Raw genomic sequence first — 11,488 nt, 5'->3', positions numbered from 1 at the left:
TGTAACCCCAGCTACTTGGGAGACCAAGGCAGGAGAATCGCTTGAGCCCAGGAGGCGGAGGTTGCAGTGAGCTGAGATCACGCCATTGCACTCCAGCCTGGACAACACAAGTTAAATTCCGTCTCAAAACAGTAAAATAAATAAATACATAATACGTATTCCTCTTTGTGTTCAAAACAAGTTCTCATTCTGAGTTGAGGGTGGGTGTTGTAACTTGGTATAATGTCTCAGGAGGCAGAAACCTCAAAATGTGTATTCTTTGACAACATCCTTCATCCAGTATCATTCAGGCTGAAACGCAGTGGTGTGATCATAGCTCACCGCAGCCTTGAACTCCTGGGCTCAAGAGATCTTCTTGCCTGTATTCCCAGCATTTTGGGAGGCTGAGGTGAGAGGATTACTTGAGGGCCAGGAGTTTGAGACCAGCCTGGGCAATATAGCCAGACCCCATCTCTACAAAAAAAATTAAAAATTAGCTGAGCATGGTAATCCTAGCTAGGAGTCTGAGGCAGGAGGATCATTTGATCCCGGGAGTTTGAGGTTGCAATGAACTAGGAGCATACCACTGAACTGAAGTCTGGACAACAGAGCAAGACCCTGTTTCTTAAAAACAAAGTTATAAAAAAGTATATACATACATAAAAGTTGTTAGTGGTTAAAAAAATAGGATGTTCACTAAAACATTAATTGTGGTGTTACCTTTCAGTGATAGTATTATGGATGATTTTAATTTTCTTTTTGTTCTTTTTTCTATATTACAAATTTATAGCATGCACTGTTATGAAAGAAACCCCACAAATGTTAAATTTCATATATATATATATATACACACACACCTATTAGTAGTATGTGAAAAAGTAATTGATACTAACCTCAACATCCATTTTTATTGTTTTATTCAAAGTATTTTCCTACATGTCAGCAGTTGATGTATACTTTTTTTTTTTTTTTTTTTTTTTTAAGAGACAGTCTTTGTTGCTCAGGCTAGAATGCAGTGGTGCGATCATAGCTCACTGCAGCCTTGAACTCCTGGACTCTCAAGGCTCCCGTATCAGCCTCCTGAGCTGGGACCATGGTTGCGCACCACCATGCCTGGCAACCTGGCAATTGTGTGTGTGTGTGTGTGTGTGTGTGTGTGCGCGCGCACAGGGTTTCACTGTGTTGCCAAGGCTGGTCTTCAACTACTGGCGCAGGCCTCAAGCAGTCCTCCCACTTCAGCCTCTCAAAGTGCTAGGATTACAGGTGTGAGCCACCATTCCTGGCAGATATATACATTTAAAAAATTGTTTTTAAATTAATTTTTTTTTTGAGATAGAGTCTCACTCTGTTGCCCAGGCTGGAGTGCAATGGTGCAATCTTGGCTCACTGCAACCTCCACCTCCCGGGTTCAAATGATTCTTCTGCCTCAGCCTCAGCCTCCCGAGTAAACCCCTCTGACCTAAAATTACTTTTAAGACAAATGTGCCTGTGTAATTTGTAATAACATCATGACATTTTATTTTTGAGCTAAGCACAAAGCCGGCAAAGTTAGAAAAGACTGAAATAAAGACTTAAAAGAATCAGGTCTATAATCCCAGCAGTTTGGGAGGCTGAGTCAGGAGGACTGCTTCGGGGCAGGAGTTTAAGACCGGCCTGGGCAACATAGCGAGACCCCCTTCTCTACAAAAAATTTTTTATATTAGCCAGGTGTAGGTTTGGCACAGTAGCTCATGCCTGTAATCCTAGCACTTTGGGAGGCTGAGGCGGGTGGATCACCTGAGGTCAAGAGTTCGGGACCAGCCTGGCCAACGTGGTAAAATCCCGTCTCTACTAAAAATACAAAAATTAGCCAGGCATGGTGGCATGCACCTGTAATCCCAGCTACTCGGGAGGCTGAGGCAGAGGAATCGCTTGAACCCGTCAGGACAGAGGTTGCAGTGAGCCAGTATCATGACACTTCACTCCAGCCTGGGCAAAAGAGTGAAACTGGGTCTAAAAAAAAAAAAAATTAGCCAGGTGTGATGACACATACCTGTAATCCCAGTTACTTAGGAGGCTGAGGTCGGAGGATCACTTGAACCAAGGAATTTGAGGTTGCCAATAAACTATGATGATTGCACCACTGCACTCCAGGCTGGGTGACAGAGTATGACCCTGTCTCAAAAACAAAACAAAACAACAATAACAACAAAAAAAACAAACTTGAGTTGCTTATGACCATAGCAGATATGGTTTTGAGCCTTTGCTATTTTTTAGCTTTATATTATTTAATTAAAAAATCTATATTACCAAGACCTGATTGTATATTCTGTATCGCTCAATTACTAAAAAATACTTGAAAATAGTGTAAAATACTAATACGTTAATGAAATGTACAAATACATTAATGATTCTAATGTCTAGAATCACCAGTCCTATAACATATGCATTTAGAATAAAGCTTCCATTTAACATATGCCTAATTCCCAACTGTTGGCCTGTTCAAACTATATTTAATTTGTAATCCTATATCTAGCTTTGCAAAATAATTTGATATTCAAATAATTCATACCTTTTCCTGTTGTCCACCAAATATACAAACCCTGTCTCTACTGAAAATACAAAATTAGCCGGGTGTGGTGGCACACGCCTGTAATCCCAGCTAGTTGGGAAGCCAAGGCAGGAGAATTGCTTGCATCCTGGAGGTGGTGGTTGCAGTGAGCCAAGATCATGCCATTGCACTCCTGCCTGGGTAACAAGAACGAAACTCCATCTCAAAAAAGATAATAAATAAATAAAGCAAATCATTTATGTCACTTTCTTGTAAAATTGAGGCTCTTTCCCCAGAGATAAGACATGGGATGTTCATGAATATTTGAATAGTCTTTTTGAAGAATTAAAATCTTGGAGAGATGTATACTGGCGATTGTGGGGAACAATCAACTGGCTGACTTGTTCAAGATGTTATCAGGTAAGTTTTTTTTTTTAGTGTCCTGCTCTGCAAATATTGAGAGCAATATTCTTTTGATATCTGCTGTTTAATCAATGTATTTAAACGTGTTTGGACAATATCCAACATCTTTTTAAAGAAACTAGCGGCAGCTGGGCATGGTGGCTCATGCCTGTAATCCCAGCACATTTAGAGGCCGAGGCAGGCAGATCGTTTTGGCCCAGGAGCTCAAGACCAGCCTGGGCAACATAGTGAGACTCCATCTCTTAAAAAAATAAAACTAGGCCTGGTGCGGTGGCTCACGCCTGTAATCCCAGCACTTTGGGAGGCTGAGGTGGGTGGATCACGAGGTCAGGAGATCAAGACCATCCTGTCTAACATGGTGAAACCCCATCTCTTGTAAAAATACGAAAAATTAGCCGGGTGTGGTGGCACGTGCCTGTAGTCCCAGCTATTTGGGAGGCTGAGGCAGGAGAATCACTTGAACCTGGGAGGCAGAGGTTACAGTGAGCCAAGATTGCGCCACTGCCCTCTAGCCTGGGCGACAGAGCAAGACTCTATCTCAAAAATAAAATAAAATAAAAAATAAAACTAGTGGCAAAAGCAAGGGTGCTGCTAAATGTTTTTTGCATCTGGCTTCATATCTCTTGACATGTTTCTTCTTTCTCTTTTTTTTTATTTCCATTCCTGAAACAATCAAAGACTTGTTGAATGTTTAGAAAAGTAACACGTTTTGGCCGAGCATGATGGCTCATGCCTGTAATCCCAGCACTTTGGGAGGTCGAGACAGGTGGATCACCGGAGTTCAGGAATTCGAGACCGGCCTGACCGACATGGAGAAACCGCATCTCTACTAAAAATACAAAATTAGCCAGGCGTGGTGGTGCATGCCTGTAATCCCAACTACTCAGGGTGCTGAAGCGGGAGAATCGCTTGAACCCGGCAGGCAGAGGTCGCGGTGATCCGAGATTGCACCATTGCACTGCAGTCTGGGAAGGAGGGAAACTCCATCTCAAAAAAAAAAAAAAAAAAAAAAAAAAAAACCTCACTGGTTTTAAGTGATCAAATCCAGTTTTTCAATGAAAACAATTATATAAAAAAAGTCCTTATTGCCTTCACTTGTTTCCAGCCAAACTATTTTCTCTGATGTTCTATACATTTCTATAGAAATTCAGAAGCACCTTTGCAGATAGGATGCTATTGATGTGTGCCTTTGTTGTTATAACAATTTTGTTCCCAAAAAGTTTTGGTTTTTATTAATGTTTATAATAAAAGCATAAGAAAACTTGCTATTTGTAGGAACCTATAATAAACCCTTTTATGGAATAAATAGGTTTTTCTAAGTCACACTCGTTCCTAATTAATCTTATGTAGAAATGTAGCGTTCTCGACATATAATTTCTTTTGAATCCCTGAAGTTTTCCTCTCCCCAGTACTTTTCCTCTCTCATTTGCGTGATGATTTTCAATAGAGGGAAGGAAGAACAGCCTGTCAGAATCTTCAGATTGGGATTTTAAACTGTTTAAGGTCCCACTCGATGGGTTCTACATTACCACAATTTTAAAAAGGTTTGTTGAAGTATTATATACAGTAAAATTCATCCTTTTTGTGACCTTCGACAATGCATACAATTGTATAACTACCTCTGCAATCAAAGCATGTAACACTTACATCATCCTAAAAGAAATTTCTTTGTGCCCCTCTGTAGTCAATTCATTCCCCCACCCTAGCCTCTGGTAACCACTGTTCTGTTTATATATATTTAGTTTTGCCTTTTCCAGAACGTCATATAAGTAGAATCATATAGCATTTAGCTTTTTGAATCTAGCTTCTTTCACTTCGAAAAATGGATATAAAATCTATTCATGATGTTGTTTCATAAATTAGTTTGTTATTTTTTATGGCTAAGTAGTAATCTGTTGTATGACTATATCACAGTATGTTCAGACATTCACCAGGTGGAGGATGTTTGTAGTGTTCTAGTGTGGGGCCATTATGAAGAAAGCTGCTATAAACATTTTCATATAGGTTTTTCTGTGAACATAGGATTTTATTTCTCTTGGATGTATTTATTTCTCTCTTTTTTTTTTTTTTTCTTGAGATGGAGTTTCACTCTTTTTGCCTAAGCTGGAGTGCTATGGCGCCATCTTGGCTCACTGCAACCTCCACCTCCCGGGTTCAAGCGATTCTCCTGTCTCAGCCTCCCAAGTAGCTGAGATTGCTGGCACATGTCAACACACCCGGCTAATTTTTTGTATTTTTAGTAGAAATGGGGTTTCACTGTGTTAGCCAGGATGGTCTTGAACTCATGACCTCAGGTGATCTGCCTGCCTCGGCCTCCCAAAGTACTGGGATTACAGGCCTGAGCCACTATGCCTGGCCTCTCTTCTTTCTTATTACCTAGGAGTAGGATTGCTGGTTTGTGTGGTGGTTTAACACTCGCCGTGCCTAACGGTTTTCCAAAGTCCCAGAATCATTTTGCATTTCTACCAGCTACGTATGAGAGTTGCCCCACATTTCAGTAGCAATTGATATTGTCAGGTTTGGATTTTTTTGTTAATCTAATAGGTATGTAAAGGTCCTCCTCACAATCAGAGTGTCACTTATAATCAAGGATATCAAGCTTCTAAAATCTGACTTGCTCAACATGTCAGAATGCGGAAACTTTGAGAGATTATTTTCCTCTCCTTTACAGCAAATTGAATATTGATTGATATTGAATATTTATTATAGAGCTCATAAACTCATAAAATAGTTTGTATGCAGAATATTGTATATAAGAGAATGTACACCTTATAGTTTTTATAAGTTCTCAAATTTTTAAAATTAAAAACCATTATGTGAACATCATAATTGAAACTAACACTAAAATTTCTGAATTATAGACAACTAAAAATTCTGAATTATAGACTATTCTTTAATGCATTTATGTTAAAGATCAGTGCTTATCAAATCTCAGCAACTTCAGTATATCATAATATAAATAGAAAAAACAGATCAGTGCTTAGAATTATTAATGTTGTGTTTTTATTTGAATTATCTTACTAACTTGTTTTTTTTAACCTGTTCTCACTCAGAGTCCCTTCTCCCCTGACAGGACCCTATTCAGGGTTTCCCTTCTTAAAGTCTCCCCGAGTGAGGAACTCTCTTAACAAGGGCCCGCTCCTGGTACGATGCTATAGCTTTTCATGCCATCTCAGAGTCCCCCCAAAAAAGAAACAAGTGATCAGAGTACCAGTCAGGGTACCTCCCAAAAGCCCAGCGATCTCCCCTCCATCCAGTCCAAGGTATCACTTTTTCACCTTTTCTGGTCCTTTCCCCGACAGAGATTAATAGTATTACCCATTCAGGTCTTTCTTCACCCCAGGCCTTGTGGGACCGCCCTTAATCATCCAGTGGTACTGCCCCCTTTTAGGATACACCACTGCCACTCACACAGAATCTCCACCCAGAAGCAATGACATCTGGGGTCTTTCCCCAGTCCCCTGGCATGGTATTTCTTACAAATTTTCTACCTCCCACTGGCTAATGGAATTGCCCTCCCAATGGCTCCCCCACCCATGACACAAAAGCCCAACATCCCCTTCCTTTCTTTCCAAATAAAATGGTTTTGCCTTCTCAAGGTCTCCTGCCTTCAAAACCCAACATTATCATCACCCACCAATGGTGCCCCCTGCACAGGCCCAAAAGTCTTGTCCCCTCTACATCTGAGTAAGATATCATCTACTCAAGGATGCTCTCCCTAGCCCACAAGGCTAACAGAATCCAACCTTCAGAGCCCCACAGTATCTCTGAATCCAATAATTTCACCACTCAGAGCCTCAGTTTCCCTCTCCAAACCAACTTCTGGGACTCAGGGTCCATCCCTACCAACCTTTTCTCAGAGCTGGTGGCATAACCTCTGTCTACCCGCCAGCCCCCAGCTGCCTAGCCCAGTGGTCTTTCCCATTGCAAGCAGCACCTGTGTCCACTGAAACTCCACTTAGACAGTGCTTGCACCATGTTCTTTTTTTTCTTCTTCTTTTTTCCCGAGATGGGATCTTGCTACGTTGCCCAGGCTGGCCTCAAATTCCTAGGTTTAAGCAGTCCTTCTGCCTCAGCCTCCCTAGTAGCTGGAGTGACAGGTGTGTACCATCACACCTGGCCCTATTTTACCAACTTATAAACAATTGAAACCTGATGGTTAATTTGACAATTAAACCTTGATAAGCTTTTATCAAAGTTTTCAAAGCCAATGATTCAAAGTTACGTCATAGTTTTTATTAATACTGATGCTAAATATTTACCTTAAAAATGCATCAAGGGACCAGGCATGGTGGCTCATGCCTGTAATCCCAGCACTTTGGGAGACCAAGGCAGGCGGATCACCTGATGTCAAAAGTTCAAGACCAGTCTGACCAACATGGCGAAACCCTGTCTCTACTAAAAATAGAAAAATTAGCCCGGTATGGTGGTGCGTGCCTGTAATCCCAGCTACTCGGCAGGCTGAGGCAGGAGAATCGCTTGAATCTGAGAGGTGGAGGTTGCAGTGAGCCGAGATGGCACCACTTCACTCCAGCCTGGGCAATAGAGCGAGATTCCATCTCAAAAAAAAATGTATCAAGGAATAACCAAATGAAGCAAAATTTTATCTTTCTTTGGAAAACATTTGAGGTGATTGATCAATTGTAAAATTGAATGTATATCAAGATTAGTTTAATTCATCTGAATTTTGCTTAAGGTGATTTCATTTTTTGCTCTCTAATAGCTTTATTCAGGTGGAATTACATGCCATGAAATTTACTCATTTTATTTTTTTATTTTTATTTTTTAAGTTAGGTTGTGTTCAGAATTTACTCTTTTTAAATCTGCAGTTCACTTTTTTTTTTTTTGTAAATTTAGAGTTGTACAGTCATCACCATCATCCAATTTTAGCACATTTCTATCACCTCAAAAAGATCCCTTGTGCCCATTTGCTGCTATTCCACATTATAACCTTCCACCCCTGGCAACCACTGATCTATTTTGTGTCTGTATAGGTTGGCTTTTTCTGCATATTTCATATAAATGGAACATATAATATTTGGTCTTAAGTATTTTTAAAATGTATAATTTTGTTGTGGAAATAGTAGTTGATTTTATCTATTTCTTTCTTAGGCCTTTCTCTGTATTGAATTTTCACATTGTCAGTACCACTCAGAAACAGTGGTTTATCCTACTGCAGCAAGTTCATTGAATACTGTTGGCACTGGAATTTATCCCTGTTGTAACCAAAAGATTCTTCGGTTTGATCCTACTCAGCTTACAAAGGTGAATTTTGAATATTGCTCTTTTGTAGCTACAGTTTTTAAAGTATAACAGTAATACATTAATGTATAAAAGACTTCCAACAATACATAAATAAGTATAGGAAGAAGAAGTTCCTCTTTATAACACTCTCCCATTTTCCATCTCTTCTTAGAGATAATCACTGTAAATGGTTTCCTTTCAGACCTTCTTTTGTACCTTTCAGGCACAAATTATATATTTTTTTTGTTTTTTCGAGGTTTTTGTTTTTTGTTTTTTAAGATGGGGTCTCCCTCTGTCGCCCAGGCTGGAGTGCAGTGGTGCCATCTCGGCTCACTCCAGCCTCTGCCTCCCAGGCTCAAACAATCCTCCCACCTCAGCCTTCCAAGTAGCTGGGACTCCAGGCACACGCCACCATACTCAGTAATTTTTTGTATTTTTGTTAGAGACGGGGTTTTGCCATGTTGCCCAGGCTGGTCTCGAACTCATGAACTGAAGCGATCTACCTGCTTTGGCCTCCCAGAGTGCTGGGATTACAGGTGTGAGCCGCCACACCCAGACTTATATATGATTTTTTGTTTTGGAAACCAGATCATACTAATAATATTCTGTAATTTGCCTTTTTTACTCAACAACGTAACTAGGGTATCTTTCTGTGCTATTTTATTTAACTGCTGTATAATATTCCAAGCTATGTATATATCACAATTTAACCATTCTCCTATTAATGAACATTTAGGTGGTTTCTAGACTGATGGTATTACTGTGTTGCAGTGAATATCCTTGCACATATATATTGATGCAATGTGTGAGTATTGCTGTAGGTTAGATTCTCTGATCACAAACACTTTTGAAAATGTTCTGTAATTAAATGTCATGTGTGAATGAAAGGAACCTAAAGCTCTTTATCATCATCCACACAAAAAATACTTACAAAGCACCAAAGATGTGCCATACACTGTGCAAGGCGGAGGATAGCATGTAAAATTGGATCATTTATGCCCTTGTGGAACTTATAGCTGAGGCAGTAATACCAAAAGGAAAAAAGCACCCAAATAAATGTTTGAAGACACATACAGGGCCCTAAATGTCTATAATAGGCTGGTATCATTCAGCCATAGATGTCAAGGAAATCCTCAAAGGAGTTGGCATTAAGTTGAGATCTGAAGGATTCATAGGAGTATGTGAGGTGTAGAGGAAGGGAAAGAGTGTTCTAGTCAGAACAGCAAGGTCAGAAGGAACACAGTGAGTAAAAGAGACTGACAACCTGAGGCTGTCGTAGAAAACATGCATAGTTCAAGGCAAGTCTGGAGAGGTAGGTAGGTGTCAGTCCATGCTGGAGCAGGGTGTCATAAGCCATGTTCAAGTTTTTCTTTTATCTCCATTTTGAAAATATCAGTTGCAGTGTGGAGAATGCACACTTGAGGGGTAGTCAGTGGAATCACGTACAAAAGGAAGTTATCATAGTAGTCTTAGAGAGAGATGATGGTACCAGAGCAGTGAAGATTAAGAGAAGTGGATGAATTTAATATTTAAGAGATGAAACTGAAATTATCTGACAGATTGTATTGCAGAGGGAGAGGGGGAAGGATGACTCAGTTTCTTGTTGGTGCTACTGGATAGCTGGTGGTGCTATTCACTGAAGAGGAAGCAGCAGACGGAAATCAGGTTTTGAGAGACTCATGAGTTCTGTTTGGATATTTTGAGTTTGAGGTGCTTTCTGAGATAACCAGACAGAGGCCATTAGATATATGAGTTTTGGAGCTCAGACAAGTGGTTAGGCTGGAGATAATAACTCATAAGTTTTCTTGCAATAGATGATAGTTAAAGCCAGCAGGTATAGGTGAGCATATGAAGAGCAAAGGGAAACTACAGCTATGGCTGGATGAAGCAGCATGAGCCTGCAAAGGAGAATGGTCAGGGGCAGCCAGAATGATAGGAGAAAAATTGAGGATGTTGAGGGAGTAATATTAAAGAAAGAGGAGTGGACTGTGGTGCCTAGTATGGCTAAGAGGTCAAATAAAATAATGAAAGAACTGTGTCCTTTGGCCTTAGTGACAGGGAATTCATAGGTGTGAACAGCTGTTTTGGTGGAGTGCTAGATCCAGAAGCCAGGTTTGTATGGGTTGAGAAATGAGTGAGAGATTAACAAATGGGAACAGTATATATGACATCTCTTTTGGGAAATTTGAGAAAGGGAGGAGATAGATTAGTAATTTAAGTTATGAATATTTGTTTAGTGTTTTGGGGGTTGTTTTTTGTTTGTTTGTTTGAGAAGGAGTCTCACTGTTGTCCAGGCTGGAATGCAGTGGCACGATCTCGGCTCACTGCAATCTCTGCCTCCCGGGCTCAAGCGATTCTCCTGACTCAGCCTCCCAAGTAGCTGGAATTACAGGCACGTGCCACCATGCCTGGCTAATTTTTGTATTTTTAGTAGAGATGGAGTCTCACCATATTGGCCAGGCTGGTCTCAAACTCCTCACCTCAAATGACCCGCCCATCTGGGCCCCCCAAAGTGCTGGGAATACAGGCGTGAGCCACCATGCCTGACCTTGTTTCTGTTTTGATACGAGAGAACCTTTTAAAAGTCAGTGGGAAGGATCCAGCTAAGAAGGAGAGGTTGATGGTATAAGGTGAGAAGGCAGGGTAGGGTGGGACCTTAACCACATTTAGTGGTATTAATTTCAACAAGAGGGTGGACAGCTCCTCTATTACAACAGGAGAGAAGAGTAGAATGGTTGTAGATATTAGTAAAATTGTGTTTTTGTCGTTTAGTTGATAACTTATTCCAATCCAATGCTTTTTCTGTTCTCTAAAAAGTAGAAGATTAAGCCATCCACTAAGAATAAGAGGGAAAAGGGAAGGTTCCAAGGTTTGAGGGAAGTATGGAAGGTTTGAAATAGTATTTTGAAAAATAGAAGAGTGAATTTTCCAGAGAAAATGTATATTGCCAGGAAGTTTGAGAGCTCACTGGAGATTGGCAGTCATAAGTTCACAAGATAATTCATCATGCCTGTTTATATCACTCTCTCCAGTAACCCTTGGCTGCATGAGTACAGGCAGGGAGAAAATGGGTAGTTGAGTTCATCTAGAGTTAAGATTTTGCCAGATGGGGATGATGAAATTTAGGGGCAAGGAATCTGGGATATTGGCGTGAATGTTACTGAATGATGGGTCATGGAATTTAAACTGGATTCGTTTTCTTGTATTTGCAATCCGTTACCAACTTTGATCACTTAAAAGTTTTATCGGTGAGGTAATAGATTACTTATATAACATTTATTCTTAAAGTTTTAGTTATACATTTTACAAACA

General features: G+C 40.3%; 1 protein-coding gene across 3 annotated transcripts in view; it reads left to right on the top strand.

Annotated features, from left to right (window-relative positions):
* The window catches only part of SANBR (SANT and BTB domain regulator of CSR), a 57,619-nt gene that overhangs the window by 24,043 nt on the left and 22,088 nt on the right, over positions 1-11,488 (top strand). For all 3 annotated transcript variants that reach the window (XR_007718679.1, XM_050753469.1, XM_050753468.1), the window contains 2 exons: positions 2,806-2,929; positions 8,045-8,197. Coding sequence is in view for 2 of the 3 variants with exons in the window: in XM_050753469.1 (XP_050609426.1) it covers positions 2,806-2,929; positions 8,045-8,197 (277 nt within the window). In the remaining variant the exon portion in view is untranslated. The remainder of the gene's footprint in view (positions 1-2,805; positions 2,930-8,044; positions 8,198-11,488) is intronic.

Source organism: Macaca thibetana, chromosome 13 (assembly GCF_024542745.1).
Source record: "Macaca thibetana thibetana isolate TM-01 chromosome 13, ASM2454274v1, whole genome shotgun sequence".
NCBI lineage: Eukaryota > Metazoa > Chordata > Mammalia > Primates > Cercopithecidae > Macaca > Macaca thibetana.
Note: the sequence above shows the minus strand (reverse complement) of the source record. Positions and strands in the feature narration are given on the sequence as shown.